A 19,665-nucleotide genomic window follows, 5' to 3' on the forward strand; every position below is an offset into this window, starting at 1 on the left:
CAAGATTGATGAGAACTGCATTTCATTTCATTTTGACTGGAAAACATTTTTTATTATCAAATAAAAAACACGTCTCCATTTTTTTCATGTTGTTTCCACCATCTCTGCTTTATCCACCCACATTACCCCATCATTTTCTCTTAGCAGTCTCTTTGTCTTCATAATCAATGCTCAATGAGAAAGTGACAAACCTTTCATTGCTGCATCGAGGAGCGGGTCAGTTTTTCTCATATGGGTACATTTCTCTCTCGAATATCCTGACAAACAGACAATCGATAGGAGATGCAGGGAGGCGAGGAATTGTAATGGGAATGCCTCTCGCATCACAGTGAGACTGTGTCTGATTACTATTGGCAGACATGAGCGCAATGAAAAAAGAGCTTCTCTTTGAAACAAGTCATACTTCAACTCATATGTTCCTTCTTAAGTTTTCTTTAAAAACAAACTCGTGGATGAGGGATTATTTCCAAAGCAGCCAGCAAAAACCGGGCTCAGTTTTTTTTTCTAAATATGATGACTGGCACGAGCCAAAAACAGAAGACTGGTTTAGGCTTGAGCCATCACAATTCCCAGGTTTACCCATCAGTGCATGTGTTAGGTGTATCAGAGACATTGCTCAATGGCCTCTTCAATAAAATTTCAATCCAATCACATGCACATGATGGATTCATGATTGCAAGTATTTACATTTAATTTCTTTAAGAAAAGTGGGAAACTAAAGTTGTTGTTTTTTTATTCATTTCAAACGGAAATTCTTGGTTTCTGCTCGTCTGTTGCAAATGCACTCGTAGGTTTTCTCCCATGACAAATAATTGATCCTAATTTGCACAGATGAATCCACTTTAGATTGCTCTAACTTAAAAGAGTGCGCTGTGAATGCATTGAAGAACTACAGTGGTATTTTTATTTAGGGTTTAATATGATATCAGACCTTCAGAGCCTGTTCCAACTTATCCACTTTGGCCTGGAGTTGGCTCCTCTGCTGCTGGGCCACGTCTCGCTCCTGGCTCACTACAGCAAAGGTTTGTCTCAGCTGGTCATAGTCAGATTGCACCTGCAGGGACATGAATCACAAATGGAGGAAAGTGCAAGAGTAATCAGAGATGTGGATTGTTAACAAAATGAATATAAGACAAACTGAAGAAATGTAATATCTTATCATTCATCCCTGTTTTACGTGAGGAGCTTTAAAATGTAGCCATCTTTCTGATTTGTTTTTTTTTATTTTTTTTAAAGTGAAAAACATGCATACATTTTTTACAAGACTTGCTTTGTGGAGTGGACTTCCTTTTTACATTTATGAATAGAGGCAGCTTTTTTTTCTTCCCTTGTTAGCTGGAGGGTTGATTTAGAGTTCACAATCTGAGGGGAAATTAATCATCACTTTTCCATTTAGCCTTGATGAGACAGAGCTGCTGACTTGAGCATTTTGCTTTTCATTTTGACATCAGTCAGAAGCCTTGAGCTGGTCCGTCTAAAGGTGGCCTCGTGAGATTGGGCTTAACCGTCCCACAGCCATTCACCCTCCTTTGCAACAATTAATAAAACAGAGGAGTCCACAATAGGAGATAAGATCACTCAGCCAGAGTGCTAGAAACCTGCTGCAAAAAAATTAGAGCATTTGTTTTATTGGATTCATGACAAGAGCAAGAGTTTAGAGCAGTGATAATAAAACCATGTGTTAGTGAGGATAAATATTCTTTCTTTAACATTTTCATTTGATCATTTAGGATGTGTTCTGGAAAATATATCTGCTGTGTCCTCAAACTCTTAAGATTATTGACAAGATTACCAAAAATGGGCAAATTTGTTATGGCTGCACCCAAAACAAGCCCAATAAATTAGAATAAAAAATAAATATTAACTGTATGAGGCTTATAGGTCCAGTGTGCTGGATGTAGTGACATCTCGCCAAACAAACTGCAATTATCTGAATTCCCTCAACCTCCCTTCAGGCTTACCATAAAAGGGCTTCACTACAGTCAGTGTTTAGTTTGTCCCTTCAAGGCTACAGTAGTTACATGGCAACATGGTTGAGCAGAAAGGAGGCCAACCCCTGGTAACTTTACTGTAAATTACTACTACAAGGTACTAAAATCACAATGACTCTTGTTTTCAAGCAGTTCTACATCTATGAAAATAGTTATAAATATAATAATGCATTTCTGCCAATGTGGCAATAAATCTTACACAAGGAAACTTTAGTCTTCATATTCTTTTAATACTGCTCAAAAAATCCAGCTATATTGGTTAATTCTCCTGAATGCTCACAAAGATCCTTCAAGGCAAGTGCAGTTTATTTTGTATGATTAAATTCTCTGATGATATCACCACCGCTTTGGTTCTTCATTTCGCACTCTCGGTTTCTGTCGTTCTCTTTTGCTTCTTTCAATATCTCCTGTCTATGCACAGTCCAGTACATTCTGGCTGTGTCTTTGCCATGACTGCTTTTGCAAGCCAGCCACACTTGTTCATACTGTATATCTGGCAGCACAGGACATGCTTCAGACCCACTTTCTTTTCATCTCTGTGCCCACCTTGTTGGGGCACAGATGGCATCATTTTTAGAGCAAGAGCTCTGAACAGAGCAACTGGACACGTGTCAAATCTGGCCCCTCTGTGAAAGTCACTATTAGCGCCAGGGCAGCTAATCGCCTACAATCACAGACGGTCACTGTCTCTCCTCTAGGGGGTCTGTGTGCGTGTTGTTACGCGCATGTGTAAAACCTAAAGACTAGGTAGACTGCCTCGGCAAAGAAACACAACGAAGACGAAATGTAGAAATAATGAATTATGTGTCAAAGCTGGAAGACGTTACATCAATACCACATGTGTGCATTTTGTGTAAAAAGCAAACATGAAGGGAGGGGGGGATTATATAGTAGGTAAACTGATGAAAATAACACAAATACAGGTGTATTGATCTGTGGAGATGAAGCAGGTTCCAACATATCACTGAGCCATTTATAAGACATTGTGTGTGATGTGTACCCGCTGCATCATTTATACTGCAAAATTAGATAGATTTTCCCGTTGAGCATCATCTGGTGATTCATTGATCATCAGTCTTCACGTATGTGTCAGTCTGACTTTGTTTGTATGAGTGTGTCTTTGCAATACATGATTTGCACACCATGTGAATGCCTTACCTGGTCATACTTTGATGCTTTCAGGTGGTGGCTGATCAGCTCAAGGTTCAGACGATTTTTCTCCTGGAAGGCAGCATGGAGCTTTCCTTTCTGAAGGGAAGAGAGAGTGAAAAGAAAGAGTTTATTGCCTTGTCATGTTATGATACATCTTTCTCATTCAACGACTTTATGTCTGACTGCATAATATATGCAAACCACACAGAGCAACTCCATCTTAAGGCTATTATATAAGAGACAGATGAAAGACTCAGGTTAGTGCCGATCCCTCCCTTCGTCTGTTTGTGTGTCTGTGTGTGTGTGTGTGTGTGTGTGGATAAGCTTTTCTCTAAGATGCTGTCTGGAGGACAAAATCCACAGCTGCATACTGTCACCCTCCATTTGGTACATGGCACTGGCAGCGGAGGAGGAGAACTGAAAAAGACAAGAGAACGCAAAGAAGAAGATCGAGAAAGAGATAGGTGAGAGTAAGGGAGCCGAGAAAGAAAACCTGAACGATATAAAAAGCAACAGGAAGTGAGAAGATGTTTTAGGTAAAACAGAAACAAAAAGTAAAAGATCTAACACAAGTGACAGTGTCAGTTGAATGCTAAATAAGCAAATAGGTGCATTATGCAAGTGAAACCGCTCCAGCTCAAGATGAGATTAAATTGCAGGCCACATAAAAAGGATTGAAAAGAGGTGTGCAGTTCCTGTCTGCTTTCTCCACAGTCCACATTCACAGTCAGAAGATGTCATGCCGTTGGTGCTGCAGGTACTCAAGCATTACATAATTATGCCACACTCAAAGTAGGGCAAAGCTCTGCTCCTCTCACAGCTCCGAGCATTCCAGAGTGATTTTCCTGTGACTGGCCATATCCCGGCACTTCACAGCACTTCATCGTGTTGATTGTCATTCTGATCCAAACGTTAAAATGTGGGGAAGTCATTTAAAATTGCAGTCAGGCCTTTCCTCTAATCACCTTGAAACAAGAAGCAACAGGAGCTCATGATGGCTTTTATCTGTCTGATAGCACTGGAAGGACAATGCAGCAGGGTGTCATGTTTTTGTTCATATAAAACATTACCAATAAATACAAACACAAAGCTCAGTTTTTCTAATTTCTTTGCTATTTTTTTTTACAAAAGTTTTCATTGATAAAATTTCCTATAAAGCAGGCAATGAATAAAATTTAAAAACAATTCATTTTTGTATTACTATTGTTATGCATTTTTTATTGGTGCCAGTGCCACGTACCAACTTGAACTTGAAAGTGTTACTGGTCTGGAAGATGACATGTTAAAGATTTACAAAATGAATTCTAAAACCTCACAACTAAGAGAGAGAAGAGTAGTCTCCTTCTACTTTTTTCACCTATTTCAGCAGCAAAAAATCACAGAGGAGCTGCACTCTGTGAAATATTACAACACCATGACATAAATGCACTGCATGCATAAATGTATTATGCTCACCTGAACCAAACTGTTATATAGTCAGGCAAAAAGGGAGTAAAATATTTATCTGTCAACCTTTGCACAAGACAATATTGTGCCGCTCAGAAGCTTATGATCAAATTTATCACTGTATTTGAGGAACTCAATAATCCCTAGCAAAGACAAGGAGAGAAAATAACAGACCAAGTGAGGGGCCAGCCAGACTCATTCATCTCTTTGTGTGCACGCAGAGAGGCAGCCATGGATGTCAAAGAAAGACACAATCAAGCCAAGATAGAGAACAGACAAGGGCATGAAGAAATGGACACGAGTAAGTTACCTGCTGCTTTCATTGTCTAAGTCTTTCACCACACCACAACACTGTAGACTACATAATTTTCAGTGGACTGAGCCACACCCAGTCAGCAGCAGCTGGAAGTGAACTTGTTCCTGCTCCTGCCTTTAACTGTTAATTGAGAAGACATGACAAATCACAAGGTGTCAGCTGCAGTCATCCTCTGCACTGGCAACCCAAGACACGGCCTTATAGTTGACATCTTATAGAAGCAGGATGAAGGGGGTTATAAAGGATTTGTAGATAACTGGGAAGATGGATGTGATCAAAAGAAAACAGGAAGCACTGCCTAAGGAGCCTGGGTGCCTCAGTGAAACTCTAAACTTTGTGTTGCTCAACCTGTCATCTTTTCAGGTAAAACAAAGTTCAGCGGTGGTAGTAACAGAGAGTACAAAAACAAAAAAAGAGAAACATAAAGAACAGTGGGGAAAAAAATGAATGACCTTTTACAGCCTTCTTTTTATGTGCTGCATGAATGATGTCTGCCTCTCCACTTCCTCTCACTTCCAGAAAATCACACATTCACAGCTCTACTTAACACTCTGTAACATCTTGTAAACACTGCTATACTGCGAAGCCAAGGGACACACACATTTTTGTGCCAATTTAGACCTTCAATATGCAAGAATCAACAAAGAAATCTGGTTTGAATGTAGAAAGTGAGGGCTAATTTGCCTTTTTCTTAAGAAAAAACAACACAAAGACGATTTCAAAGAGAAGAGCCCATGTGTGAATCTTTGCATGGTTGTGAAATTTGAGATCAATATGTGCGTGCAGAGAGAGTGAACAAGCTAGGAGGAGAGATCTCAACACCACTAATGTCTAATTCACTCTGACAACCTCTGGCTTCCTTCCTCTTCTCTCGCAATCTATATCTTTACAAATACACACACACACAGATGCAAAAACTTTCCCTTTCATCACCTCTATGATTATCATCCTCTCACAAAAAACAACAATTAGGCTGTTAGCCTGGTTCTGCTCACTGTAGACAACCTTTCAACAAGCTTTGAGGGTCCACAAATATTTTGAGCATCCTTATAGTGGACTATAGTGTCTTAATTCAAATCCAAATGTTTATAGCATTTTCTCAATGAGTAAAATGTAAACATTACTGTAGTAGCATTGGTACACATACATAATCAATTTGTAACTTATGTGCAGCTGGCAAAACTTCAAATAGTTATATCAAGTAATGGTCTAGGAATGGGGTGGTTTAGCATAAAGACTGGGAAAAGGCAGGATTATCTGGCTCTTTCCAGCCATGCAAGCGCTTTCATTAGTCTTTAAACCAAAACAATATTCTGACAGGCTGTGTTATAAGCATCTTGACACTATATTATTTGTTTGATATGATTGATAATGAAATTACAAAACACTTATGCAATGAGTCTGGCAGATGAAATAAAAGTAATATATTTCCGATTCAATTTGGCTTTAATTTTTAATTTCAACTTTAATTTGGCCAAGAAACATATGTATGAAGAGAAAACAACAATCTTTTTTTTTGTATTTATCACAGAGCATAGGCAGCGTAATTAATCGAACATGAATGTAATTCTGTCCTCACTGATGTTTTTGGGCATCAAATCATGAATGTGCTGGATTTGCAAGGACTAATTTGATTTGAATCTATTTCAGGAGATATTCGTTCTTTTAAGCTGTGGATATTTCAGTTATGAATAAAAGAGCCATCGATGGAAATTAATTGGAAGATTCAGTTGTCCTTTAAAAGACTTCAGACATTACAAGGATCTTCAATTTCCAGGATTTATAAATAGGTGTTCTGGATTACATGATCATATGAAATATAACATTGTAACATTTGAAAGAATATGTAAGTAGACAATGTTGTTATGATGACAAATTGACGAAAGATGAAATCCTTTAAAAAGAAAAATCCTTTTAAAAATGAGATTTATGGGACGGCTGCTGATGACTCTAAATGAGCTTCTTGTGGGTAGAGGATTGCTACTGTTTCCCCAGGAGGATTGTCATTAATTAGATGTCACGTAGGAAACATTTTGTTCCAGTTAACCATGGGTGGGAAGACACCAACAACATCTGTTGTGTGAGCGCCAGCAAAATCACAAACTACTTATGGCACAAACTTCATAAAGACTATACAACAATAAATACATGATAAGTTATATTACAATCTGAACTATCAATCAGACCATTTATATTCAACCCAGACTCCTACTGAAATTGAGTTTCAAATGAAAACTTTACTGTGGTGAGTGGTATAATAGAGACTATAGTCGATTTGTGTACCTGTGAGTGTGTGTTTGTGTGTGCATACAACATTGCCAAACAGCTGAGTATGTCCCTGTCTGTCAAACATTGTTCTCTACATATGATTAGAGTGTGGACTATTAGCGCTAACAGCTGTTACAAGAAAATCCTGGTCAGCTCTGTCTATCGGCCGTAGCAGTCAGGACCATGGACAGCTCTTCAGCTTAGGTCCATTAAAGAATCCATGTTAGCCCCATTTTCAACAAATTTATGGACAAAACAATCCATCAACACAAATTAATGCTTGGCTTTTCTCAGCAACAGAATTGAATATAATCGTGTCAAATGACTACACAGTAGACATAGATTTTCACTGGATTCAGTTTTGATAGGCAGTGATCTAAACATATCAGCCGAGTGGACACTCTCAAAGCAGCAAAAGTGAGCGCAGTACCAAAATAAGACATTTACTGACAGGAGCACCAACCTGCCAATGAGAAGAGACACCACTCCGCATGACAGCTGCAACTCACTCTGAGTCCATCTGTGTAAGGCTGGCCTCCGTGACTCCAGTCAAAAATAGTAAATTTAGATTAACATATAGTCATTTAGCTATTTAGCTAAGCAACTTGCAAGTGATAAACTACTTTTCTCAGAAAGCCATGCTTTTCAGATAGCTTTGGGTTTATGATCAAATTTCTATTCTAGCTAATTTCTGTGGCAGCTTATTTGGAAATCTTAATTACTGGACCTAAATCCAGTTCAATGAGTTTGTGTGCAGTCCTTAGAAACAACACTGCACAAATAATGGAAGAGGAATTAATTGCCCTTGTATTATAAGGTGCATGTGTGTTTTTTTATGTGAAAGAGGAAAACTGAAATATTGTTGCCTATGACTCTTTCCATAGGAGTGCTGTGAATATCCCAGAAAAAAAAAAGAAAATAGAATCAAACAGTGTGTGCTGGGGCCACTGCTGAAGGCAGAAAATATATAGTGATGTGACGTTACATTCTTATAAAAGTCCTAACATCATTTTGCATGTGTTCATTTCCCTGTGGATTGATTATTTCACTTATTCTGTCTTCCAATTATGATGTAATAAAATAAGATTTAAAGTTTTTATACACACAGCAGAAGTTTTGAAAATGTAAACTGTTGCTTTTCATAAAACTCATGTCCACTGATTCAGCATCTATTCCCGTGACTCAAATGTAGTAATGTGATAGACATAAGCTTATTAGCACAAATACATCTGAAGGACATTTGATATGAAAAAAAAGAAATGTACAACTGACTGGAGAAGGGGGATTTAACCTTAAAAGATGAATAAGACAACTATCTTGATGAAAAGAGGGCACACTGTCAGAGTTGATGGCAATTTTAGGAGGGTTGCAAATGGACACTGTGCATCCCCACTTAGGTATTGTTTATGAAAATCCGGGACATTTTCAGAGGATTTATTGCATACCATTAGCGAGGTCTACACTGCAGAATATAAGATGCTATATATTATACAGAGTTTGTCCTCTGAAGGGCTTATAAGACATCTATCTTTTTACAGGAGTGTGTGACTTCAAGTCCACTTGATCTTCAGCCAAATATTGGCCTCCTTGGCTGACTGTACTGAGTTTCAGGAGCATTTTGAGATTAATTGTTTATAATACTGTTAATGCCACGCATTACATTTGCTTTACGACACAGGCATGACACCAGGCGGGAAAAACTGGCACTTCATACGTGGGCTTCATTCTTCAGCACTGTTCCTCTTTTCTTTATGCTGCCTGAAATAGCATTCATGCAAACTGTTGCCATAATGTCATCAATGGATTATTCATTACGTCCTATTAAAATATTCCCCTTGTTGTGTCAAAGCATTATCTGCTGACAGTCCTCCAGCCTATGCTATTAATGTCTCTCCACAGGTGCCTCATTCATAAAACATAAATGAGTGGTTTATCTAGTTTAGATGCTGGGCCGTGTGTGCACTGTAGTTCACGTTTGGACACACACATATATGTCACAGTCATAAGACCCCAGAGGCAGTTTCTACAATGGGTAAACTGGACGCAGATGGCAGTGGTTAATACCAGTACAATGAAGCGTGAATGGAAATGTGTGTGTGTGTGTGTGTTTGTGTATTTGTGACTTCACACGAGCTGTAGAGAGTTGCATAACATCATCAGGCATACATTAGCCTTAAGCTTGTCTGCTACCGCAGTTTTTCAGGCCTTTCATCTGAGTCCTAAACATTCAAAAAGTTTAAATGTGGCACGAACTATCACTAATAATAAGCACATCCACAGATTAATTTAAACCAAACGTTCTAGAACATACTCTGAGGGAACCCCTTGTTGCCTACGAATATGTAAACAGTTCTGAGGAAAATCTCTGAGTATAAAGTGTGTGACTCACTCCTGCAGATTTAATAATGTGGATGAACTGGAGCTTGAATAGAAACCCTGCCTACACAGTCACAGGCAAAAAATGCATCAGGTCAATGTGGCAGCCAAAATGCACACATAAAATCTTTATTAAAAATAATAAATGCACATACTCATACTTTTTTTTCTTTTTTTTTTTTTTTTTTTTTAAGAATGACGGTTGCAAAGACAAATATCTTTGCTTATATAAAGAGAACCTCTAAGCCACAAACTGTTTTGTGTTTTACACACACATGACCTCTGCAGCCTGACTGACAGAGCAGGAGACAACTCAGATTTTTTTTTAAGGGAGAAGAAAGAGGAGAGGCAGGGAGAGGCCTGAGCTGCCATCAGGAGAGATTAACTTCTCAACGTGGGGCACATACTCATTCACTTCACTATTTAACCTCCTTCGTTGCTGCTCTCTTAACTCTTTAGACCCAGCCAACATTTTGTAATACTGCCTGTTGCTTATATGTTGTATAGATTATTTGGTCAAATTAATTTTCTCACATCCATTGCAGGTTTATCACCATCTGAGGGAGGATAAGGATTAACTGACATTATTCTCAATAGGGGTCAATTTCAACCAACACAATCTGCAATTTCCAAACTTAGATCATTTCTTCTTTTGCTTTGATTGAATTTGACACACCGTGACACCTTTGAACTCTTTACTGTTTGTTAAAACAAAATATGACAACCGAATATGATGTGTCCAGTTTTAGAAACTTCTGGTGAGCATTATAGATTATTTTCTGCAATTTGTCCAAAATAAAGACACTATTCTTATGAAAAACTATTAAAGAACAAGGATAAAGTGAAAATGTAAATCCCTAAAGTTGATTACAAAATCTTAAAAGTTCACTGCATGTCAGCTGGGAGAAAGTGAGTGCTCGTGTTAACTTGATATGCAAAGCACTTTGTACAATGCAAAGCTCTGCAGGGCAAAATACTGGCGTCCCTTAAGAATACAAATGGCTCATATAAATGGTAAATATTAGGGCATGGTAGTGTGCATGCTGAAGTTAATGTGTGCTTGTAAGTGCAAAATGTTAGAGCCGATAGTGAAAATGACATTAGGTCCCACTGACATGGGCAGCAAAGCTTCAAGTCACACTGATGTCATAACACATTTGATGCAAGGAGAACTTACTGTTCCCCTAAGCCAAAACTGAGGATATCAGGGGGCAGGAAATTAAGTTCTGTGGGAAATCAGAGTAATGCTAATGAGGAGCCCACGAGCTGGTTAGGAATTACATGTGCTTCGATGGACCTTCGTGCTCACATGACGCTTGGATGGACCCTCGCGCACAAACACACACGGACAAGCCAGCATACAAACGCTAAAGCATGCAAAGATCCATAAACTACCTCAGCCATACAAAAGAAATAGGAAATAGGTAACTTCTAGACGTGCATGCATTGTCAATGTCTTCTTCATTAGACATAAACATACAACATCCACAGATACACACTAACATGACCCCAATCTGGAGCAAAACATACTGCACAAGTGCTAAATAATTTACGTCTGACCTCATTGCACAGTTAAATGTACAGTACACTTGAAACACTCTTGCATAGCTGTATCGGAGGTTTACTTACAATTGTTTGTTTGTAGGTTTAAAGTCTGAACTCTTTACGCATGTAAATATTTCCATAATAGCCTGCCCTGGAAGTACTCACTATATATGTAAGATAAATTGCAAAACTTTTTTCAACAGATGCTTGGAAATGCTGCAGACCAAACAAAGACAAAGCACAGGGAGAATGTTACGCTAATGCTGGCCTCCTTCCATTGCCAGAGGAGCACAGAGACCATTATAATATTGTAGCTTCTACCCATCGTGCACTACACAGTGGAGCTCTTGAGTACATGTCTGAGCTGCTGTGCCCATATGCTGCATTAAAAGAAAGTCCCTCATGTTTGAAAATAATTATTTATTGAATGTCCAAACAAGCTGTCTTTACCTTCAAACTTTGAAAAAATACTATTATATACAATGGTTTTCTTGACTGATTTTTTTCTCTATTTTCATTCATTGTGAAGAACTGTGAGAGAGAGCTATAAGAGTGTATTTAACTAATTTAATATTGCTGTTTTGAAAAGTGCTGTATGGGTACATTTTCAGACTTAAAACTTGAATTGTACTCTGCCAAGTCACAGCTGTTTTAAGTGTCAGATCAAAGAAACATTAAAAAAATAAAAATGGGGGAACGAAAAAAACCTTGAGGTTCTGTTTGAATTATCTGAAGCTGCTTTAATTCCATAATTCAAACATGAAGAATTCCATAGAGCCTTGTCTAACACAGCACAGTGAATAGGAGCAATTCACAGGTCTCCACAGACCAATACTCAGTAGCAGAGAGCAATAGGTGACAGTTACAAGAGCACAGGTCCTGTCATGTCATCTGTATCTGAACAGGCTTGCCTTTCTGACATTGTGTACTTCTCTCTCCCCCCTTCTCCTCTTTTCATCTACTTGCCCTTGGTGTTCAGTCCACTGCAGGCTTCTGTCCTAATCATTCAAGCCATTCCAGACACAAAACACTAGGGACTAGATGAGAGAAGAGAGAAGAGCTGAGTGGAGTAAGATGTAGCCAATGATAGAAGCACAAGACAGAAACAGTTTTGGTTGGAGAAGATAATCAAATAGTTATTTAGCAGAATGGAGAGTGACTGACTGAGTGAGAAAATAATAATCAGGAAAGAAGCAAGGTTAAAGAGGATGAGAAAGGGGGGAATTTTGGATGGAGGATCTAAAACAAACAATTACTGGAGGCACTGGGAGACAGTCAGTGATGTGGAATTAACAGGCTATTACCAGCATGCCATGCTCCGTTGCCAAAAGACTCAGGTAGGCTCGTACTGTCATGCTGGGATCATGGAGTAATACAAAAGCAAATTAAGTTTTTGAAAGAGCCTTTTAAGCTGCTATAAACATGTTAAACATATAAAATAACTTTTTTTTTCACTCATTCAAGGTCTACAAGAATTTTGGAGATATTATCCGAGGGTTTGAATGAAACACATTAGAAATTAGACTCCAGAATGAAATAACATGCATATGTTTGATTTCCTCAGATGTGATTAGTTAACCTGAGCAGATACATAAATTCTGAGTAGATGAGTTAATACATTGTGCAGGTGAATTACTGCTTAACATTCATTTACATCCACTTACTATTTAAAGAGAAGCAAATATTCTCTCAGCATGACATAATTCGTTAACCTCTCTTGAACCAAATCTGAATTTAGACTTCAATCAGACATCCATTTTCAACTGATATGCCTTCTCTTCCTCTTCTCACCTCTTCCCTACCCCACCCGTCTTCTTTTGCCATCTCCTTCTGTGGAGCTTTGTGTCTTTCCTTTAACATAACTTCTGTGTGTCTTGAAAAGCCACCAAGAAACGTGAGGAGGGAAACGTTCTCTTATTGTTTCTATCTCTGCTCTCCCATCAGCTAAGTGACAATGCTTATGGAGCGTATACAACCAATAAATTCAGCACTCATTCATATTCAGCCATGTGTTCACATTCACGCGTATACAACAGCGGTGGGGGTGAGGGGAGGAGTGATGGGGTTGCTATAGAAACAGTTCTCCTTCAGGTATGAGTCAGGATGATAAAAAAGTAGCAACAAAGTATTGCATGCAACATATCTGATGCCCTTTGAACTGCACAAATCTAAGTCTGCAAACAAGCACTGCAATCAAAGGCCTGATGCATTTAACATTTAAACTTGCAGGGTGAATGAGAGGTAGTTTAGGGGTATGTCTAAAGCCAGGTAATCTGGAATAAATGTTGAAATATGTGTCTGTGTGTACATTAAGTACACAGGGGTTTATTAATGAGAACCTTGTGCCTGTATGTTGGTTTAAGAGCCTATGCTACTGATACGTGCCACCTCTCCCATCCAAAATTGTCACAGGGATTATTGCAGTGCCTGCATGTTTGGGTGTCATTTGGCTGCCAGGCTCCTTGTTAATCTCAAGAGAGGAGCAGAAGAGAAAATCAGTCATGAGACTGAAAACACATGTTTAATTTTCTATATCATCCCTCTTCTTACTCTTTCCTTCTTGCCCCCTGGCATCTGACTGAAATTCAGTTTGCACAGCCAACCAGTGTGATACATGCAGATGAAGAAGCAGAAGAAAAAGAAAATGGATAGAATGGTGTAAGAGGAGCAAGATTAGGACAATCTTGTTTTCACATGTAGAACATGTTTTTTTGTTGTTGTTTGTTTGTTCTTTGGGGTTTTTTAGCTGTTGCTGCTGGTGTATCTTTGCAGGGCACAAAGAAAAGAAAAGACAAAATATTATAGACAAAAAAAGGAGAGTGATGCTAGTCATACAAAACAAAGAATACTTTGAAATGAACTTATTATGCAGAGTTGTCTAGGCATGCCGAGCACAGCACCAGTTCTTTCCATCTCCTTTGACATACAGTATTTCTGCTTTGGTGTCACCCACCTACACAGTCATCTTTTCCAGCATCATGAAGGCATACCCTGAATAAACATGCAGAAACACTTGTTTTCTGTATTCATGACAACTGGCACATCCAAGGGGGATTTTGAAATTACAGAGCGGTGAGCACTGCAGTGATAACTTTGTGATTAATCTCTAGTTTAAACATATCGCCAGATAAAAGCTTTGTCAATTCTCGTCATCAACGAGGTGCAAATTTGCGCAATGTGCATGAAATTATTGCTTCTAAGCACAAAATGATGACAATGAGATGTGACAAGAAGTTTTTGTTTTTAGTTTATATTTATTTAACTTTAACTTATACATAAGTTAAAATCTAGACTGTAAAATGGTGCTTCATGTTGTGGTCAAAACCAAACCATGCTAATTAATGATAATTTCATGTATAAAGGAAAAAGTTGGCAAGTCAGCATCACAATCTGAAATTACCAAGAATGCCTTGCAGTTGAGTTATACCTTTCTGTTTTAGCTAAATTTGATCATTTTAACCTTCATAGCATGGAATTGCTACATTAAATATTTTGTTACTGTAGTCGAATGCCATGTGCATTCAAAACCCTAAGGTAAAAGACTTTTCTTAATAGGCTAAACAACCAGTTGAGGGGATGTATCTATCAGGCGTGGGTTAATATTTATCACCAACACCTGGCAACCCCTCAGCAGTCAGTTACCAGGAAAGGCTCAGGTTACCAGAGCCAATAATGTCAAAGCACACACATAGACACACAGTAAATCAATTTGTTTGACAAAGCACCACATATTTATCTTTTGCTCTGCATCCCTAAGTGATCATGTGAACATGTGTCTGGCGGTTTTAAAAATGTAAAGACTACCATTCACCATATGACACTTATCTAAAGGCAGAATCAACCTACACCCAAAGAGAAATCCATGCGAATGCACACATTCACATGTACCAAGAAATAAACGAACCATTAGACAGATACACTATAACCCCACCCCTCATCCCTCTACACACACAAAACACACATACCACACACACTCGCACATCCCCGAACAGGTGGCTCTGGTTCAGTCAAGACACAGCAAAGCTGGATGTTGCTTTCTCTTCGTTTAGTCCCAGAAGAGACAAAATGTACAAATCCTCCTCTCCTTTCCACCTCACTGTGCACATCTGTCTCCTCCTGCAGCAACTGCACAGACAGGTTTTCCCCAGCTGCTTGGCTATGCTAACCCTGTGCACTATATATAGGACTCAACAGAGCTAAATCTAACATACTCCAGCTAATGATGCAGAAAGAAACAGCAGCAGTGAAAAGAAAGCAAATAGATTTCTATTTACCGTGTCTGTTGGCTAGCACAGGAGCATCTTTACTGAGGTGTCGTTTACTCCTTCTTCCTCTTTGCTCTGGTTTCTTCCCTTCTTCCGCGCTCTCTATGGGTGGGGAATTGTCAAACGGCTGCAGCAGCAGCAGCAGTAGCAGCTCCGGGCCCTGTCTCTCTCTTTCTCTCTGTCTTTCCTCCGCCCCCTCTCTACACGCTCTCTTTCCTATCCTCCCTTTGCTCCAACTCTCTCCCCACCCCCAAAGACCCTCCTCCATAACACCCTTCCTCCATCATTTTCTCCTTTTCTCCTCTTGCTTTCTCTCTCCTCAGCTCAATTTCCCCCTTTCTCTCTCAAACTAGATGTGTGAGCAGAGGGCTGCAGAAATCCACTCTGTTGAATTAATAAGCCAGCTCTACTGCTACACACATCAGCTACATCAGAGGGCCACGGTTAGGTGGAAAGGTATCATAAAGATGGACATCTTGGAATTCAAAACAGAATGGATGGTTCATAGTGCAGCTGCTTTTCTTCTTCTGGTTCTTCTGTGGTTCTTTTCTGCTTCTTAAGTCATGTCTTCTATCATGACATTAATTTAAGTGGGTCTTAATTGTTGCCACTTTTGCTTTTGAAGATATACACCCATTTTGTAAAAACAGTAATAACATTCATTAAATAAGACCTATCATTAGCTACTGACTATCAAATTAATGCGTGTGCAAAATATAGTGTTCATGTACAATCCCATTTCCAAATAAGTTTGGACACTTTGTAAAAGTAAATAGAAGCAACACAATAATTTAAGACAATCTAAGACACTGAAGCACTAACTGAAGATATATCAATATTTCAAACAGAGACATAATTTTGTTTTTGAAAAACATATTCACACTTGATATTGATGCCAGCTACATATTTAAAGTGAGAGAGGGCCATTGTGTTTTCCCATGCATTCTTGATATAGGATTTCAAGTGCTCAGCAGTTTTCCTTTAATGTGTCACATGTTTTAAATGGGTGACAAGTCTGAACTACAGGCAGGTTAGTTTAGCACCCAGACTGTTTTACTTCAGAGCTTAACTGTCATAACATGTACAGAATGTACTCACTCAATGTGGATGTGGATGTGGATGGTGGAATTTGTTGTACCAAAACCTGTATATATCGGTCAGCATTAATTGTGCTATGTACAATAATGCGCACCCTAACCCTCACATTCTTTTTAAAGCATCACTCAATATTTCTGCCATTTTCCCAACTAAAGCCAATTGATGGCAGACAAAAGTTAAGGTTTTAAGTTTTGAAATGTAGTTTCAAATAAAAATTTCTTCAGGTTTTTTCCATTAATTAGACTGGAGTGTTAATACAAGGAAAAAGCTGGTAGCTCACGTAAGTCCTGTGAGTGAGGTCTGGTATGTCAAAACTGGATCAAATGAGTCCTTTGCAGTTTTTCTGATGCATCACAACTCTTTTGAAAAAGTGTCCAGATCAAGCAGACGTAAAATCTACTGCCAAATTATAACGTGGTTAGCACTATTGCCTTACATGAAGAGGGTCGCTGGTTCAAATCCCAGCAGGGGCCTTTCTGTGACAAGTTTACTTGTTCTCCCCATGCATGTGCATGGGTTCTCTGCAAGTACTCCAGCGTCCTCCCACCATCCAAAAACATGCATGTTATGTTAAATGGTTATTATAAATTGCCCCTAGAAGTGAATGTAAAGAAGGAAAATGTGCTGGGCCTTGGTAAATGGTAAATGGTAAATGGACTTGTACTTGTATAGCGCTTTTCTAGTCTAGCTGACCACTCAAAGCGCTTCACTACATGCCGCATTCACCCCACTCACACACACTCATACAGCACGTCTTAAGATATAACTACGTGCTTTTCTAATCATTCACACACATTCATACCCCCAATGATACACTGGGGGAGCAACGTGGGGTTCAGTGTCTTGCCCAAGGACGCTTCGACATGTATCCTGGGGAAGCCAGAGTCGAACCACCGACCTTCCGATTGGTGGGCGACTGCTCTTCCTCCTGAGAGCTACAGCCGCCCTTGCAAAAACAAAAAAAAAAAGAGGGGGAAAAAAACTGCAAATGTCAATAGTGATCCTAGTCAATGATCAATGATCCTAGTTTTAACATGATTCACTACCTCAGAAAATATTTTAGCAATTTAAAGTAATAGCCTCAAGTCTTTTCCATACTGCATGATGATTATTTTGAAAATGATGGCCCCATTTAAAGGAAAGTATATGATAAAGAAAGGGTTGCCTTATTGCAAGGCTAACATGTGCTTAACAAGTTGTTACCACATAGATGCTGCATCAGTCCTTCATCATATCTATATCTATATAAAATCAAGTACATCACATACATGCTTACAATTACTTTTCAAAGCTAAATTGTGTTTTTCACATTTGTTTGGTTTCCTTGAATTGATTCCATATCTGTCGCCTATATTCCAGCTGAGATATTCAGATTCATTGAAGTGCATTTATTTAATGTTTACTGAAAATACAACCCGAACACAATTTTTTTTGTGTTTAAGAATCAACTTGTACAATAAGTGTGACTATATATACTATGTACTATCTCCTAGTAACCCTATGATACATTTTCAAACTGTTCCGAGTGTAACCTCACAATTTCACAGATTTGAGCTTTTAACTACAACATGGCATACACTTGCAATCACACTGCCTACACCGCCTTGTCACAATGGATAATTTTATCAAATTGACATCAGTTATGGGGTGACTCATGCATATCTTTTCACATAGTGTGTGAGTGTGGTTACAACACAGCTACCCTCTAAAATTGTTTAATCCAGTCAAAGGGATTTCACATAAATCCAAGAAGACCCTATTACACAGTGCCATATTTTTAGCACATTTTTCTTTCAGCACAACTGGGTTTTTTTTGTTTTTTTGTCAGTTTTAAGAGTAACATGATTAAGCACCTTCAATGGATGGGTTCCAAGCTTGTTTTTGGACATATTAGTGTGCACTCTGAAAACAACCCAGTGTTAACCATTTATGTCACAATTTGTCTTTGTATTGCTCAAATTATTTCAATTCTACTATTATTCAGTTTTTCAAGGTCCAACACAAAAAAACTGGAAATAACAGTTTCCATGGAAGCAGTACTGTGAAGCACATTATTAATGGTGGTTATATGTTTGGGCATAACCACAGCATATGTTGAATTCACCTGCTTTATAGCTGTCAAGAAAGAATAGACTAATTATAGAAATAAGAATTGTTTTTCTTAAATTTGGCTGTACATGTGCATTATCGCTGTGAAGTTAGCCTTTTTATTTTGGGGACCTAAGTTAATGACTTGCTTTTGAAGTCCCAAAAAGTCACTTGGGGGACTACAAGTTTCTCCCTCAGAAAGAAGCAGGGGGGAGGTTATTTACTGCTATTTCCTTGAAATTTAAAGTCAGCCGTCAACATTATTTGCATTTTTTTTTAGCAATGTCTTCTCTTTATGGGTCTGTTAAGATCAGAAAGAGGAACCACATCAGATCACACTGCTAGACTACTAAGTGATAAAATCATCATTGTCCCAAAATAAGGTCAAATGACATTAGTGAATTGATGTTACCGTTCACATACAATCCACTCATGAAGAGGAAACTCATTTCAAATTTATGTCTGGTACAAAGTCTCAGAAGATGTCTTAAATTTAATCAGAGCCAGGCACGGCCCTCCTTGATATACATCACATCTGCTTGGATTAATGCAGGCATGAAGCTGCACAGGCCAGGCCAGTGGCTTCAATCAACCACTCTGCCTGGGTATGGGCACTGAGGAGACTAACAGAGCTGGTAGGCATTCACTGGATGACAGAAACCAAAATTAAACCTGCCATTTTTGACTTTTTAAAAACTTGATTGTACTGCATGGTGTCGACATCAATCTTTTTTGTCTTTGAACTCAGAGTAGGGTTTCTATGACTTCTAAGTGTAAAACTCATACCCTCCGTAGAATGGCCACCTTAACAAGTGGAGGGGTTTAAGTATCCCAATGATTGTGGTTTTATGTAAGTAACGAGATAACTGATGGACTCCGAAATTAAGTGGGGAAAATAGGATATCGTAGTTACATAGGAACATCTGAAATAACATTTTCATAGATAAATTCAACTGAGCAGAGAAAAAAAATCTTTACACACTTTTTCAAATATCAGCTTTTAAAACAACTATATGAGTCAAAATGGAGAGATTTTTTAATTATCTTGTGGGTGTTGGTAGTATTATTCTTACTGGGTTGTAAATTAACTCATTAATGTTATACTGGACTATAATTAACC

The 19,665-nt window shown here is 38.5% G+C and overlaps 1 protein-coding gene across 5 annotated transcripts in view; it reads right to left on the reverse strand.

The window, feature by feature from the left end:
* The window catches only part of rimbp2a (RIMS binding protein 2a), a 59,014-nt gene that overhangs the window by 24,546 nt on the left and 14,803 nt on the right, over positions 1-19,665 (reverse strand). For all 5 annotated transcript variants that reach the window (XM_072372074.1, XM_072372072.1, XM_072372075.1 and 2 more), the window contains 2 exons: positions 3,150-3,239; positions 932-1,054 (listed from right to left, as the gene is read on the reverse strand). In XM_072372074.1, coding sequence (XP_072228175.1) covers positions 932-1,054; positions 3,150-3,239 — 213 coding nt within the window. The remainder of the gene's footprint in view (positions 1-931; positions 1,055-3,149; positions 3,240-19,665) is intronic.

Source organism: Leuresthes tenuis, unplaced genomic scaffold (assembly GCF_036924035.1).
Source record: "Leuresthes tenuis unplaced genomic scaffold, fLeuTen1.0.hap1 SCAF_19, whole genome shotgun sequence".
NCBI lineage: Eukaryota > Metazoa > Chordata > Actinopteri > Atheriniformes > Atherinopsidae > Leuresthes > Leuresthes tenuis.